The following is a 17734-nucleotide window of genomic DNA, read 5'->3' on the forward strand; positions in this document are numbered from 1 at the left end:
TTCACTCAGCCCCTTTCCTCCAAGAACTGTATTGCACCCTTAGGTTAGGAATTTCAAGCTCTACTATGATAACAGTGAAAGTCTTGCTAAGACTGAGTTACAATAACCAAAACTTAATTATGAGATCTCCACTGGGTTCCTAATACTTGCAAAGACTACTGCGAACTCTTTTGTAAATAGAGAAACGGATCTGTTACATATTATGTATGACTGAAAGCACGGGAATAAAACAAGCACCTTGGTACTCACTACCAAGTTTAAGATAGAAGAGCAGGAACCTTTGAAAGCCCTGTGTTTGCTTCCTCAGTGGAACCTCCCTCCTCCCCCGCCCCACCATTTCCTTGCCTTTCTTCATAGCTTTAGCACAGACGTGTATCACTAAACAGTATGCTTGCTTCATTTTGGCTGTTTTATGGACTTTACATGATAGACTCATACTTTATATATTCTTCTGCAACTTACACTTTTTTTTAGTTGAAGTATAGTCAGTGTGCAATGTTGTGTCAATTTCTGGTGTACAGCATCATGTTTCAGTCATACACGTACATACATATATTCTTTTTCATATTTTTCCTCATTATAGGTTACTACAAGATACTGAATACAGTTCCCCATCTACACAATAGAAACTTGTTGATCTGTATTATATACAGTAGTATCTTTTGACCTAATATCACTTTTTTGAGTTTCATCCACATCAATGTGTTCCTTGCACTTTGTCACATAAAAAACAATGCTCAACTCAGTATTACTCCTTTTGACTTTTTTTTTACTTTTTTTAATGGAGGTATAGTTGATTGACAATGTTGTGTTAGTTTCTGGTGTACAGCACAGTGATTCAGTTATACACATATATATTCTTTTTCATTATAGGTTATCATAAGATATTAGAGGTAGTTCCCTATGCTCTACCGTAGGACCTTGTTGTTGATCTGTTTTAGTATTTTACTCCTTTTGAGTTCAGCTGTCACAAATAAAGATGCTTGCTTTGGACAAAGACCAGGTCCAGCCAGCCCCTCACAGCTGGAGCATCAGTCTGCCTACAAGCTGAACCACGCATCTCTGGTTCTTGGAAGAAGATAGGATTACCCAGCACACCTTCTATTGCTGCTTGAAATGTCCCACCAATTCCCCACTAGCCATCTTCTTATTTTGAGAGGCAGTTTGAGTCCAAAAGCACCTACTCCTGGGCAGGGGGTATCAGAAACTGAGATGCCAACAAGAATCTGTTCTTTTAATTGTGCAGGGTGCCTTCCATCTTAGGTATCAAACAAAATGCAGTCAGTTCTGCCGTAACACTTGTTTTGCAAACACCAACTTGTTCTAATGTGATTCGTGCATCTGGGAAGAACTTGAGCAGAATGCAAATTTTGCGTCTGTTTATGCACAATTTCACGGGGGAGAAACACAAGGCAGAAAACCACCAGCTGGGCAGGGATGTGCAAAGCGCACACAGGCACACGCCTCGCACAGCTACCGCTTCACGCATGCGGGGGTATTTAGACATTTCTTAACCATTCCACGTGGGTAAAACTGCATGACTGATTTTAAGAAGTTTCCAGCTTTTTTATGTGTCACCAACGAAGTTTCTGAGTGTTGTGCCCTGAACCCGATTATCCCTACAAGCTCTATGGGTTTTCTAGGCAGTTCTGCATGGCACTGTGATTTTTAGGAATGTGTGTCGCATTATCTCGGAACTGGCTGTCTTGAGGAAACAGGATGGTACTGCAGTTTGGTTTTTAGGCTTTCGTGGCAACACGTTAATATAAACCATCCAAAATGCAGCACAAAATAGTAAGTTTTTTTTTTCATCTGAAGCAAGATAATGTTGAGCTTTCCTTTCAATGATCCTTTAATTACCCCGGCCCTTTGCGTGAACTGCCCAGACCGGCGGCAGCACCACCAAAGAGCCTGGGTCCGCTACCAGAATTGCTCACATCTTTAAACTCAGCGTCTTCGCCGTCTATGGACGTGGCTAAAGCACCAACTTGAAGGAGAACTGAACTGTGTTGATTATACTGATCACGTAATAACTTTTAAAATTATTTCTGGCTAAAAGTTTTACTGTCTGGCCTTTTCAGACACTGGTTCAATTATCGTTTTTCTACCCAGCAGATCCTCCTTGGTTTGAAGTTTGGTCTCAGGCGTCCCTCTTGATCAATGAGGTCATTTCCTTCATACTTTGGTTAAAAGAAAGTGCTAAAAAATATTTATAAGAACTCTAAACTCACAGGGGTGCATTTACAGCGCATACACTGAACGTGGAATTCGTTGTTGTTTTTTTTCAAAGATTGCTATTACCCTGTTACCAGAAGAGCAAAATGTGGCGATGGAGTTCACTCCTCAGGGAATTTACTCATTAGTCAACTTTCTGAGCCACAAACCTCCATTGATTTCCTTTTTACCTTCTATCAGAGACACACTTAGAGCAACTCGTTCCACATTTGTGTGTGTGGTTAATGAACTCTGATTCCGCAAGCTTTCAGAGCTATACCTGGTTTGCAAAGACAATAATTTAATCATCTGAGAAGCAACGGAGCATAAATCCTGAAGCCAGATGGCTGGGTTCCACTTCTACCTGACCAGCTTCGTGACCCTGGGCAAGTTACTTAACCTCTCTGTGCGTCAGTTTCCCCAGCTATCAAATAAAGAACAGCAGTACCTACCTCACAGGCTAAGCTCACTGTGGGGACTGAATGAGGCAATGATATCAAAGGCTTGGAACCGTGCTTAGCACACAAGCGCTATAGAAGTATCTGCTATTCTCATCACCGGCACAAAAATCCGGCCACCACTCACCTCTGGAATACCGGAGCCACAGGCGTATGGTGCAAATACCCGGACCAGGGAGACGGCCAAAAACGCAAACAGCAACGCCCACAGGATGTACATTAGGTAATTCAGAATGTACGCACTGGCACCCTGAAGGAAACGCAAAACAAGAAGGAACACGTGAGCGGCGACAGACCCGAGGCATGCGCCCCAGGCGGGGGGAGCCGGCGCTGTGACGGGATCACGCAGCTCTCCTCCCGCTCCCCCGGTGACAAAAAGGCGGGGCTGGTTTTGTCAGCTGTTGCTATTGCTACGGTCGTACACACAGACGCCCAGACACAGCCCCGGCTGCTTCTCCGGGAGCTGTCTACACGCACCTTCTAGAGGTGAGATCCCCACCGTCACGTACACTGCGACAGCCGCGGGGTTTTAATCACTACTTGCGCTCAAGGTCATGCAAGGGGCCTCAGAAAAGTCTGCCTTGGAGACCCCGGAGGTTTGCGTGGTCTCGTCTGCGGTGGATCAGCCTCTCTTGGCTTACCTGAAGCCGCACCGCCAACGAGTAAGTGCGGGAACTGCATTTCGGGATGCTGCTTCTCAGGTGTCCCTGGCCTGGCAGAAGCCGCATCACCTGTGCATGCGCTAGAAATGCAGAATCTCAGGCCCAGCCCCAGACCAGCAGAATCAGGGGCTGGGGGTCTGTGGCACAAAATGCATTTCAACAAGGCCTCCAGGGGATTCTGATGCAAGCTGACATTCCAGGGGCACTTTTAAAGGGAAAACTTGATCTCCTTCACAGTAATTCATTGAACCATCTATTCCAAATTATCTGGTGTGTGGGGAACGCTTTCTGATCCAAAGACACTGTCTGGGGCCTTTGAGGCAGAGGACCTGGTCTGCTGGGTGGAGACCACATTCCTCCAGGCCTCAGCTCCTTGTCACTATCTGGATCCCTCCTGTCAGAAGGAAGCAAGGGCACTTACAAGCCAGGCCATGGACATGGCTACATGCGTGCCTAGAAAATGCAAAAATAAGAAACCTTCCAGGGGTCACTGCCTTTATAATCACAGATATTCACACCCAATGTGGTGAGAAATCAGACCGAGGAACACATTTCATCCAGTTAAAAATGTACTTTTTGAGACTAAAAATAACATCTCACTCGTGCTAACAGTAATACTTTGAATCAAAGCATAAATCTTAGAAATGGTTGAGAAGATGGGCAACCATATTTTCCCCCCCAAAAAAACACACCGCAAGTAGGAGAGAAGAAATACGATGTGGCGCCCAGCCAAGTTCACTGCATCAATCCAAGCAGAGAATTTATTTTTGGAAGGAATGGAGAACACTGAGAACGTGTGAGGTTTCAAGATCCCTGTCTACTTCTGAGATCTGAAGGAATTCATTTCCAAGTCCAGTGAGAAAGAGGTTTAGCAAAATGGCAAAGCGCATTCCAAATACCTTCAGCTGTAGTAGGTCGATCGGGCAATAGAGGGGTGACGGGGGTGGGGAGGAGAAGAATCAATAGATTACACCTATCTTCCAAGAAGAGTTCTAGCTTGAATGGTCCTCACGTTACCCCTAATGTGAATCTTGGCAACCTCGCTTCCCCTCAACCAGGGTTCTGATCTGTCAATGACCCACAGTCATCGTGGTAACCACTGAATTCAGTTAGAAATTAACTCTTTTACATTGTATATATACACCACATCTTCTTTATCCAGTCATCTGTTGACGGACACTTAGGCTGTTTCCATGTCTTGGCTATTGTATATAGTGCCGCTATGAACATTGGGGTGCATGTATCTTTTTGAATTAGAGTTTCCTCTGGATTTATGCCCAGGAGTAAATCAACTATACTTCTATTAAAAAAAAAAAGAAAAGAAAGAAATGAACCCTTTTCCCGAACTAAGATTGTGTATGGGGATCTGGAGCTCGGAGTACCATGAACACATGCACTTGCCAGGTCTGCGCTTGTCCGCTACCTCCCCCAGGCCTGGGATGTTCCCATCATGGAAGGCGCAGGAACATCCTCTGTAATGTGTTCATGAGATGCATTGGAAGATGATAACTTAATTCACAGTGAGACAGCAATGCACACCTGCCAGGAGGGTTATAATCCAAACCAGGTAACAACTGGTGTTGGTAAGGATGTGGGGAAATTGGAACCCACATCCGCTGCTGGTGGAAGGTAAAATGGTGAGGCCACTTTGGAAGACAGCCCGGCAGCTCCTCAAAAGGTTAAATAGAGAGTCACCCCGTGACCAAGCAATTCCCCTCCTAAGAATCTCCCCCAAAGAAATGAAAACACATGTCCACACAAAAACGTGTACACAAATGTTCACAGCAAAAGCATTCATGATAGCACAAAGGTGGAAGCAATCTATGTTCATCAGCTGATGAGCAGGTAAATAAAATGTGCTCTTTCTGTGCAGTGGAGTGTTACGTGGCTGTGAAAGGGAATGCAGCACCGATTTCTGCTACAACATGAATGAACTTGGAAAATGTGATGCTAAGTGAATGAAGCCAGACACAAAAGTCCACATATTGCATGATTTCATTATATGAAGTGTTCAGAACAGGCAAATCTATAGAGACAAGAAAGATTAGTGGTTGCCTGTGCCTGGTGGATTTGGGGGGAAATGGTGAGTGACTGCTCATGGGTACAAGGTTTCTTTCTAGGTGATAGAAATGTTCCAAAATTAGATTGTGATGATGGTTGCACAACTCTGTGAAGACTCTAAAAGCCACTTGCACTGTACACTTTACATGGGCGAACCACATGGAATATGAATTGTATCTCACTAAAGCTATCATTTAAAAATATTGTATCTTTTCTTTTCAATTAGAAGGTATGGGGGGAGTGTACCACTCAGTGGTAGAGTGAGTGCTTAGCATGCACGGTCCTGGGTTCAATCCCCAGTGCCTCCATTAAAAAATTTTTTTAAATAAATAAACCTAATAACCCCCCAAAAAAATTTTTTTTATAGAAGGTATAAAATTCAAGCCTATTTCTTCAACCTGATCAAGAGACCACTCTCAGGAAGAAAAATAAAGCCAAACACAAGGCTGTAAGAAAAATACATATATTGCGCCCATGAAAGAGTGGGGAAAGGTTTCCCAACCGAAGTTTGAACACCAGAGCTAGAAAAAGCCAAGCGGCAAGGGGTACTAGTATTCGCCACGGATGGCGTCAGAACAGACGCGTGCAGGTGAGAAGGCGACCTTGGCCAACGCCCACGGGCTTCCCAGCCGGGACCTGCCCACACACCCACCTCTGACTGATTCACCAGCAGCTCCGACCATTTCTGCCACAGGGGACACTTGTCCCTGTCCTCAAACGTGGTCTCGTTGGAAGTCCAGCAGCACTGCTCGTGGCTGTACCAGAAGGCAGACAGGCAGACCCCCTCCTTCAGGTCGGTCATCCAGTCGACGGCGAGATCGATGACCCCAGCCAAGGTGCCTGGAAGAAGCAGCCAGAGCCCCTTAGAGGAACAGCCCGGGGTGCCGCCTGGCAACACGCCACGTGGGCCAACGCGGAGCACACAGGCCAGGAAGGCAGGCAGGGATGCCGGTGCCTCCGGCTGCCCCGCACCCAGACAGGCAGCCTCCTTCTTCAATCTTAAAGTCACCCGAGCCAGTGGCAAGGCACCCGCTGTGGCAAACGCAGTGCCCAGCCCAGGGAGACACAAAAGCCAATGATGGGTAGTCCTTGGGGGCTTCCATCAAGCGGGACGGAGAGACATACAGGTCTGAGCTCATCACAAGCCTCTGGGGCCCGACGGCTTTCAGAATCCAGACCTTCCAAATTGTAGAAAGAGGGCACCTACACCCTAGAAATGACATTACCCCCTTGGGCGGCTTCTGGGCAGGATGCAGGGATCACACGCGTTAACGTTTCTCCAGGACACATGACAGTTCAGACAAAAGGGAGACATCAGGGCTACAACAGCCTTGTCGTTTTAAGGAAGACTTTGCCACCAAATGGAACCCCGCTTGAAAAATCTCACTTATGAGAACTTGGTGGATTTTTAAATTATAGATATAGGACTGGAGAGCTATCTAAGTAAATAACTACTTTAAAGGCTGATAGAAGTGAGATAAAATAGCGTGCAGTAGGCCACAGAAGGCTACCGTGGGTCTCTTTCTAGAATAACCCATTCCAGTCTTTTACGACGGCAGCGAATACTTTCAGGCTACTAAACTTCTCACACTTTTACTGGATCTTTACTACAGTAACAATTCCCCACTGGCATCCCCACAGGTCTCGCCAGAACGCGGGAATCCTCAACAACGTGCAGGCTCTAACTGCTGCGCCCGAGTATCTCTCCAGCATCCTCTTTTTCCATCACTCACCCCAGCTCTGCCCACGCCATGTTCCTGGGCCCCCCAGGCACTCTTCTCTAACCCACCTCAGACAGCACTGCCCTCCCCCCAGCCGGCAAGCTCCTATTTATCTTCCAGACCCTAGATTTATGTCACCTCCTTCAGGAAGCCTTCCCTGATTTCCTAAGTCTGGGCAAGGTGTACTTTCCAGGCATTTCCCCATTACCATACCTATCACATCCTGCTACCATGATTATATTTATAGACATTGTATAACTATACACACACACACACACACATATACACACTCCAACTAATCAATAAGGGGTGGGGGAGAGTCTCCTGTCTGGTTTGTGCACCAGTGGGGATCAGGCCAGACGTCCAGACCCTGTGTCCACTTTAAGTGGGTAAGAGCCACCTGCCTGTTCTTTGCTGTCTTTGTGTCAGGTACATGGCCAGAACTATATATCCATGTTGAATGAATGAGAGCAATAAATGAAAATCAGAAAACTCAGGTCCGTCCATTCACTCAAGGGCTGTTTGCTGAGCACCTACTTACTACGTGCCATGCACTGTTCCATGCCCTGGGGTACAGCCGTGAACCAGGCAATCTCAGCGCCCTGCTTTCATGGAAGTGCACCTCATGTGGGAAGAAAGACACTAGACAAAATAAGTAAGGAAATCGGGCAGGTCCTCAAACAGTTAAACACAGAGTCACCATCTGACCAAGCAAGTCCACTCCTAGGTGACTGCCCCAGAGAAATGAAAACATACATCCACACCAAAATGGGTACACAAATGTTCACAACAGCCAAAAAGTAGAAACCACCCACATGCCCATCAATCGCTGAGCGGAGAAACAAAACGCGGTCCGTCCTACAATGGAACGGTATTTGGCAACAAAAGGGAATGAAGTCCTGACACACATGACAGCACGGATGAACCCTGGGAACACTGTGCTGAGCACAAGCAGCCAGTCACAAAGGACCACATACTGTATGATTTGTATGAAGCGTCCAGAAAAGGCAAACCGACAGGGAGAGAAAGTAGATTAGCAGTTGTCGGGGGCTGGGAGGAGGCTGGGGCACGGGCACTGGTAGCTAAAGGGTAGGGAGGTTCTTTGGGAGCTGATGAAATTGTTCTCAAATTGATTTTGGTGAGGGCTGCACAACTCTGTGAATACACTAAAAACCACTGAATGTACACTTAAACTAGGTGAATTACATGAAATGTGAATTGTATTTCAATAAAGCTGCTACATCCCTACGCACACACACACATATGTACAGGGCAGGGGGTGAGGCTCAGAGAGGGAGAGATGTACTTTTAGAAAAGGGGATCAGAGAACCCCTCACGTAGATGACATATGAACAAAAACATAAATGGGGGGTCCTACAGATATCCAGGGGCAAGACCCAAAGTTCACCCCAAATTCCATCGCTATCCATTCATTCGGAATCACATCTTCCCTGACCCGCCTTCCTGGCTGGCTCTGCTTCTCCCAGGGCTGGGCGTCTCAGCTGCGTTCCGTGGAGCAACAGCGACACCAAGTGGTGGTTCCTGAGTAACGTTCCGCAGAGGAGCCGCCGCTTGGGCCTCTCCATCTTTGGGAGTCAGAATATAAGGTCCAGGGGACCACTAAGGAAGTGACAGGCCAGGCAGTGGGACCCCTGAGTCTCTCCACCGTTTAACAGCTGTGGAATGGGAAAGTGAATGGGGCGCAGTTTTCTGGCTTTCCCTTCAAGGCACATCCAGATCAAAAGAACACTTTAACCACCTTCACGGTCAATATCACCCCATTCTCGCCTCCCTTCTATACTCGTTACAGGCAGCTGCTGTGACTGGAGGGGAAGGATTCCCCCTTCAGCACTCTTCTTGGCCCTTTAGGACATGCCGCAGAGGGATGGACCCACTCCCTAGCAACCAAGCCCCTCCTACCATTGAAAATGTTAAAAATCTTCAGCATTTGGCCAGAAACCCAAATCCTCTGTAATCACACAATTTCCGTCTGTGGCCCACCCCCCAAGTAGTGTTCTTTTGAGACCGCGTACTAGATTTGATTGATCAGTCCTATAATCCTGACAGTTGTGTTATTACAGGCAGGGGGGTTTTACTTAGGGAATCTCTTGAGCACGTTCAAATTTTTTATGCTGAGACAATAACCTTCACAGCCTCCCAAAAGGAAGTAAGTTTCAGTAAACAATTTCCCTGGAGAGCTGGTGCTGCTGATATTAAAAGGGGAGGCCTCCCCTCCAGATACTCATTTATTCATTCTGGAACCATCTACTGCTCACCAACATAGTGTTGGGACTATAAAAACGAAGGATGCAGAGTTCCTGAGGGTCAGAACAACGTACGGGCTGGAGGTACCTCCCCTGGGCCCACCTCAGAGCCGGCAGTGTCTCACATCACTGTGAGTGCCTTTGGATGTTGACAATTCATCCCAGGAAAGGCCAGTCTCATATGGGGGTTGATTATTACAGATCAAAATTTTCCTGTACTTTTCTTGCCTTCTCCAAACCAAGTACTAGAGGAGGTGAAATGTGTGCTTTCTATAAAATCCAGTGTGGCAATGAACCTTTGTAAAGCATGGAAAGGGCCGACCAGTACACTCAGTACAGCTCTCCAATGACCGTACCTGGGCCCATCCATGCCTTGGGGGATTCCTGCTTTATTGATGATAGATTTTATGTTAAATGTATCATTGTGTACTTTGCTCTTAAGAAATTTCAAGTCATAAACCCCTGGCATCAAGGAAAAGAGAAACATTTCATTTCAGATGGTCATCCCGCCCAGCAGACGCCGGGGTCTCGGCACCTCTGAGGATGCTGCTCGCCAGCCACGTACCTGCCAGCAGGCCAATGAGCAGCATCACCACCCACCCAGACCAGGCGTCCAGCAAGCTCTTGATGAACTCCCATATGGACTCCTTGCTCTTGCTGGTTATCTAGAAACAAAAAGACATGCAACTGATGTGGGTACACTTCCCAGTTCGTGCTTTCTTCCCTGAAACTGTTTCCTCCGGCAATGGGGTGATTGAGAAGACAAATATAATCAAGCGAGTAGATTCCCTCTTAACATTAAGAATAACACTCAGTTACCTAGCACAGTCATCCAATGGGCTTCCTAGTTCACAGAGCTGTCAAGACGCCGTAAGTCTCCAAAGAATTAGAATCCACAGAAACTCCATTAAAAAACCTTCTAAAGTGTGATCTGCTCTTTGATGATTCCAAAGCCATTCTGAACAGAGACACCAATTTGGTGTCACCATTTTGAATATGAATCACTATTTTAGCTGACATCTAGGTCTGTTCATGAAAGACCCTCTTCAACAAGCAGTTCATTTCCTTCTTTTGTTTTCCAGGTTAAATGTTAACAGCAAGAACTTTTCTTTTAAATTGAAGCATCGTTAATTTACAATGTTGTGTTAGTTTCTGGTGTACACCAAAGTGATTCAGTTATATATATATATTTTTTTACATTCTTTTCCTTTTTACTTTATTACAAGATATTAAATATGGTTCCCTGTGCTATACAGTAGGACCTTGTTTATTTATTTTATAATTAGCATTTTGCATCTGTTAATCCCGAACTCCCAATTTATCCCTTCTCTCCCTTCCCCGCCAACCCCGGTAACTATAAATTTGTTTTGTATGTCTGTGAGTCTGCTTCTCTTTTGTAAATAAGTTCTTTTGTGTTATATTTTAGATTCCACATATAAGTGATATCATAATATTTGTCTTTCTCTGTCTGACTTACTTCACTTAGTATGATCATCTCTAGGCCCATCCATGTTGCTGCAAATGGCATTATTTCATTCTTTCTCATGGCTGAACAGTATTGCTTTATATATATATATATATACACCAAATCTTTATGCACACACCTATCAATAGATATTTAGGTTGTTTCCATGTCTTGCTATTGTAAATAGTGCTCCTATGAACATTGGGGTGCATGTGTCTTTTTGAAGTAGGGTTCCTTCTGGATATATGCCCAGGAGCGGGATTCCTGGGTCATATGGTAAGTCTATTCCTAGTCTTTTGAGGAACCTCCATACTGTTTTCCATAGTGGCTGCACCAGTTTACATTCCCACCAGCAGTGTAGGAGGGTTCCCTTTTGTCCACACCCTCTCCACCATTCATCGTTTGTGGACTTTTTGATAATGTCCATTCTGACTGGTGTGAGGTGATACCTCGGTATAGTTTTGATTAACAGCAAGAACGCTGAATGAGCCAGCATGGGTCACGTCTAAACGTGACCAGCCAGACAGCTATGTCTAAACACACTGTAAGAGCACCCCTGTGCCTCGCTGTGTTAATAGAATCCTACATTCCTCCGAGATCATCATTCCCCTCATAACCCTTTAGAGCAACGGTTGGCAAACATTTTCTGTAAAGAGACAGAAAGTAAATATTCTCAGCTCGGCAGGTCAGATGGTCTCCGTGGCAACCACTGGACTCGGCTGCTATAGTCCAAGCCATAAAGCGCATGCGCATGCGCAGGCCTGGCTGCATTCCAAGAAAGTGGTACCTACGTGAACCCCTGCGGAGCTGCATTGGGCCCAGGGCCACAGTTCCATCGCCCCTGCTCCCGACTGAAGGCTGCCCCATCTCCTCCGTTCCTCCAGGTTGGAGCCAAGCAACTGCCTCAGCTTCCTGACTCTACGTCACTCCCTACACGTCTCACTGTGTCCTTGCCCTGCCAACTTGCGTGACATGATGACACAGTCACACTCTCGATGTCACTGCTCATTCAGCGCACTCTCTGAAGATGCTCTCCCTGAGTCACCGCCAGCACCCCCGTAGTTGCTTTGTCTCCGACTTGACCTCTCCATGGAGGGGTCCTGGCTAGCAGCCCCATCCTCGCCACTATCTCCCCCTTTCACTTGTGGCCCCTCCTTGCCAGCTCCCTCTACCTCTACCTGCTTCTTCTAAGCGTCTGTCACTAGCCCCAGGCCCCGCCCACTGTACCCACTAAACCCCGGCACTGCCCCGGGCTGACTGCTCCTCACCTCTCCCGCTATAGACCCAGGCCACCTGCCGCGGTCTTTCACGCCTCTGTGACCTAAAAGGGCCACTCCTGATTAGAACCCTTTCCCCTTCCTCTGTGAGGCAAACTCTTAGTCATCTTTCAAGACCCAAGTGAAATGTCACCCTCTCTAAAATACCCCCCCAACCATCCCTCCTAAATGACCCCATAGCACTTGACACGTAACTTTATCACAGCCCATTAAAATGTATACTGATTGCCAACTGGATGCCAGGCACCGTGATGCGTGCTTTCGCGCACACACAGCCTCATTTAATCTTCAGGTAGAATTAACTCCATCCTTACAGAAGAGAAGATGTGGTCCAGAAATGGCACCCCAAAAGTCACCCAGCCTGAAAGTGTCAAGGGCAAGATGCCTCTGATCTGTCACCTGGTATTATAATTACCTGTCCCCGTCTCTGCCTCTCCCACTAGCCCATCTCTTCTTTGGAACCTAGTCCAGCACGTGACCTGTGAAGCACGCGTTAGCTCACTACCTGTCCAATGAAGCCATGGCCTAGCTGTTTGAAAGGATTCCCCTCAACGTGTCCTTATACACCCCACCTACCTTTCTGTGTCTGTCGGTGTCCCGTGACTTTTCCCTTAGCCAGTCGATGGTGTGGAAGTCCTCATACGTCCCCACATCGGGGAAGGGCTCGTCAAGGAAATCCATCAGGTTTCCAGAGCCACTCATCACTCCTGCGTCGACCACACTACTTACACCTGGGAAGGAAAACCTGTGGTTAGACATGTAAGCAGGACATGTGCACGGAAGCATCAGAACAATCCACATGTGCTATTTTCTTGTACGAGACTTATTTCAGCCCAGGCACCTCTGCTGTAGTGAAATACACATATAGTCCACCTCAGTCAGTCTGCGCTGCTATAACAAAAATACCATAGACTGGGTGGCTTACAACAACACGCATTTATTTCTCGCAGTTCTGGAGGCTGGGAAGTCCAAGATCAAGGCGCGGTGGAAGGGGCGGGGGGCCGTCTGGGGTCTCTTTTATAAGGGCACTAATCCCACCCATGAGGGCTCAGCTTTCATGACCTCATCCCCTCGCCAAGGCCCCATCCTAATACCATCACACTGGCGGTTGGGTTTCAACATAGGAACTTTGAGGGGACACAAACATTCAGTGTATAGCATAGTTGATTTTTGTTATCTGCAGTAGTTATGTGCTATTAAGTCACCATGGACATCGAATTAGTGACTACTGAAGCACTGTCCCTAAGAGAAATACAGGATTAGGTTCCTTTGAGATTCTGGTCACATTTTCATCAACCAATCAATACATAACCTTGTTTTGCATTTCCATTTAAAGATGCCTTATTGAACACGCATTGTTGACTCATCCACACTGAACTCACGGCCAATGACACTATCGCTCATGCCTGTGGGAAGCTTGTCTAACACACGTATTTTTCCATAAGGCACACTGCAGCCTTTTTGTGCTTAGAAACACTCAAGGCATCCCATCCTGCATTTTAGGGCCATTGTAAACAGTGAAATTACCAATAAAAAAGGACAAAAAAGTAAAAACTATGGTACTAAAGAGACTGCAGAAAGGACACTTGTTTCCAGTCTGGAAACTGAAACACGACGGCGGAACCCTGCCTTCTTCAGCCTCAGCTGGGAACGTGCATTTCCAACAAGTCGAACTTTTTCGGACTGGGCGCGTGCACTCTGTGCTCCCCATGTACTGATCTGGGGATTACAGATGCATTTTAGTGAGCAGGCAAATTCACAAGTACGGAACCGCTAATAATGAGGATCGACGACATGCATTTCTGAAAAACCTCATGTTCTGCAAAAGCCAGGCATCAAAATGACAGGGCTGAGGGACACACGGGGTGGAGACATACCACCCAAAACGAAGTCATTGTAACCAAACCAGTAACCGGTCCTCCTGGGACATAAAGCGGAGCAGTCGGGCAGGCAGCCTATGCGGTTGTCACTGCGGATAGCCAAGATACAGCCACAGCAGAGCAAAAATGCCAGCGAGACTTTAAGCAGCTGGTGGCAGCCAGGGCAATGTGCAGGGGACAGTGGTCCTCTGCATCAGGGGGCTGCCATGGGGACGGACAAGGAGGCAGGACAACCTGCCACAGAGCCATGCTGTGGTCTGAATGTTCTTGTCCCCCACGTCCCATTCATATGTTGAAATCCTAACCCGCAAAGCGATGGTATTGGTAGGTGAGGTCTTTGGGAGGTGACTGGGGCATAAGGGAAGTGCCCTCATGAATGGGATTGGTGTCCTTCTTAAAGAGACCCCAGGGAGCTCCCCCGCTCCTTCCACCAGGTAAGAACACAGCAAGAAATCTGTGATGGGGAAGAGAGCCCTCACCTGACCAGGCTGGCACCCTGATCTCGGACTTCAGCCTCCAGACTGTGAGGAGTCACTGTCTGTTGTTTACAAGCCACCCAGCCTGTGGGCTTCTGTTACAGCAGCCCGAATGGACGGAGACAAGCCAGGCTGGCAGCAAGGTGGCCCGGGCAAGCGGCTCTGGGTGCAGGTACTCACTTCTAGTTTTCCTTAAAATCCACTCAAAAGAGCACCTGCGGCCAGGGCAGTAGCAAGGCTGAGGGTTTCTTCCTTTCCTGCCTAAGGTAGCAGTTCCACTCCCGCTATTCTGGTTCCCCTCGTCTGGAAAACAATCACAAATAAACCAAGACATCTTCCACGTGATGCCACCCGCAGAGCCTGACTTACAGATCACACAGGAGCTAAGCTGACACGGAGAAAATGCTCACCACCAGTCAGCAAGAAAAAGAATACACTCTTATGGAGACAAGAGGTTGGAACAAGCACTACATAAAAATTACTTTGGCAAAGAGTATGGAAATTGGAATTATAGGGCGAGGACCACAAAAGTGCCGGAACTGATGGTTAAAGAGGTGAGGGGTAGTTATAAAGCTATTTAAGCACAGGCTTCTCTCATTGCTCTCTGCGCTTTTAGATCTGGAGGACCCAACCACGACCTGATGAAAGTGCATTTTACTCAAACTGAAAAGTCGTTTTGGGCAAAGCGGAGTAATCACCTTACAAGCAATAAGTGGCCATGGTGATTGATTTATTGACTGTCTGCATAACTCAGCTGCCTTAAAACTTTAAAAGTTTGAAGCTGAGCCATGCCAAGCTGAAAACTGTACCTGCTGATGAGTGCCCAGGGAAGAATCACATTGCATAAGCCAGTAGCAAAAGATGATAAAAGGGAAGGGATAAAATTAGAAAGTAAAGATTTCATTCTCATTTCCACAAAAACAAGATGGTAATAGCCTTATATTCTATGTGGAAAGGAAAATCTCTGATAAGAAAAAGAAGACAGCAGGCTGTTGACCCACAACGGGGAGCACTTGTAAGAAAAACTGAGCCAGCAGATCGAAGAGTTGCAGACTTGGACATTCTATTAAAAAGTTCACGTTACCTGAAATTTAACCAAATCTCTGGTCAAGCAACAACTCCAGGCAATGATGGTTGAAACGAAAAGTCACTCTGGAGAACAAGTGCATCTTTAAACTTCCATGGAGCATGCCATGGTTGTGACAACCAGACACATAATTGGTCAAGGAAAATAAACATGATCTAATCCATAGATCTAACTGGGGGCGCCCTGGGGGCACAGAAGGAGGTGGTGTCTTCATTTCTGAAGTTGGGGTTAAGCAAGACAGGAGGACCAGGAGAAGTGTAAGAGGGCAGCCGGGTCAGAAAAATGGAAAGAATTCCATCTGGGATCCATCTGGGGGATATAGATGGATAAGAAATGAGAATCCAGCCAAACACAGGAGCAATAAGGAATGAACTCCAATGACTTGCTAACTGAGAAATAAACTTAACCCACGTAAATTCAATACGGCACCCAAATGGACGCAAACACAGCTGACCCTTGAACAATACAGGTTTGAATTGGGTGGGTCCACTTATACGTGAATTTTTTTCAACAAATATAGTACCTGTATTTTCATTTTACAGATCTTTCAATTAACTAAGTGTGGGGGAGAGTTTGTGTTCTATTAGAGATTACAATATGTGGCATCAAAAGAAGAAGAGTTTGAGTCCTGATTCTACTCAAACTATTTCGGCCTCCTGCCCTTGGATGAGTCATTTATCAATGCCTTTGTTTTTCAGGCAGAGACAGCAGTATGCAGATGTCAACTGCGTAGGGGGTCAGTGTCCCTGAGCCCTGCACGTTCAAGGGTCAACTGTAGCTGATAACAACTTCAATCATATACAGAAACTCGACACTTTCACGTCTCCCCACGTGCACATTTTATATTACTGATGTCACAAATTACATCTTCTTCTATTGTGTATCATTAACATGTTTTATACGTGTAGTTCTCTTTTATACTTTCTTCTTTAACTTCTATACCAGAATTAAGTGATTTATACACCATCATTACAATATTACAGTATTCTGTATTTATTTTTATAGCTACTTTTACCAGTGAGCTTTAGACTTCAAAATATTTTTGTGTGGCTGTTAGGTATCCTTTCATTTCAACTCAAAGGACTCACTTTAGCATTTCTTATAAGGCACGTCTAGAGGTGACGAACGCCCTCAGCTTTTCCTGGGGAAGAGCGAGGCCCTACGGGGAGTCGAACCCAGGACCTCCTGTTTACGAGACAGGCACTTTAACCAGCTAAGCCATAGAGCCACCTCCTCAGCTTTTGTTTATCTGGGAGTCTTTATCTTTCTTTGGTTTTTTAAAGATGGCTTTGCCACATACAGTATTCTTGGTTAGCAGGGATTTTTTTCCCCCAGCACTTTGAGTATATCATCCCACTCCCTTCTGGCCTGCAAGGTTTCTGTGGAGAAATTCACTGACATCTTACGACACATCCCTTGTACAAGACGAGTTGATTTCTCTTGTTGCTCTCAAAATTCTCTCTTTACCTTTGACTTTTGACAGTTTGATTATAATGTTACTCAGTGTGGACTTATTGGGTTCATCTTTTGTGGAATCTGCTGGGCTTCTTGAATCTGAATGCCCATTTCCCTCCCCAGATTTGGGAAGTTTTCTGTTGCTATTTCTTTAAATATGCTTTTTGCCCCTTTCTCTTCTTCTTCTGAGACTCCCAAAGGCATATATTTGTCCACTTGATGGAGTCCTGCAAGTCTCCTAGGCTTTCTTTATTCTTTTTCATTCTTTTTTTTTTTTTTGTCCCTCTGACTGGATAATTTCCAAGTACTTGCCTCCAAGTTCACAGATTCTTTCATCTGCTTGATCAAGTCCATTATTGAACACCTCTAGTGAAGTTTTCTGTTCAATTATTGTATTCTTCTGCTCCAAAATGTCTTTCTTTTTTCTATATGCTATCTCTTTGTTAAAATGCTCATTTTGTTCATGGATTGCTTTCCTGAGCTTGTTGAGCATCTTTATGACAGTTTATTTTGAATTCTTCATCAGGTGAATCATATTCCTCTGTTCCTTTGGGTTGGTTTCTGTTTTGTTTCTATGGTTGGGTCATGTTTGTCTGTTTCTTCATATTCTTGGAACTTTTATGTTGGTATCTGTGCATCCGAAACAACAGTCACCTCTCCCGGTATTTACAAGCTAGTTTCATGGATGGAAAGACCTTCATCAATCAGCTCAGC

At 45.9% G+C, this 17734-nt stretch overlaps 1 protein-coding gene and 1 non-coding gene across 3 annotated transcripts in view; both read right to left on the reverse strand.

The window, feature by feature from the left end:
- Positions 1 to 17734, reverse strand: part of CLCN4 (chloride voltage-gated channel 4) — a 64195-nt gene that overhangs the window by 24763 nt on the left and 21698 nt on the right. For both annotated transcript variants that reach the window (XM_031445965.2, XM_031445964.2), the window contains 4 exons: positions 12699 to 12853; positions 9946 to 10045; positions 6048 to 6235; positions 2800 to 2922 (listed from right to left, as the gene is read on the reverse strand). In XM_031445965.2, the coding sequence (XP_031301825.1) occupies positions 2800 to 2922; positions 6048 to 6235; positions 9946 to 10045; positions 12699 to 12824 (537 nt within the window). In that variant the 5' untranslated portion in view covers positions 12825 to 12853. The remainder of the gene's footprint in view (positions 1 to 2799; positions 2923 to 6047; positions 6236 to 9945; positions 10046 to 12698; positions 12854 to 17734) is intronic.
- TRNAT-CGU (transfer RNA threonine (anticodon CGU)) lies at positions 16720 to 16793 on the reverse strand. Its single transcript has one exon. It is a non-coding gene; the product is annotated as a tRNA-Thr (tRNA).

Source organism: Camelus dromedarius, chromosome X, assembly GCF_036321535.1.
Source record: "Camelus dromedarius isolate mCamDro1 chromosome X, mCamDro1.pat, whole genome shotgun sequence".
Lineage (NCBI taxonomy): Eukaryota > Metazoa > Chordata > Mammalia > Artiodactyla > Camelidae > Camelus > Camelus dromedarius.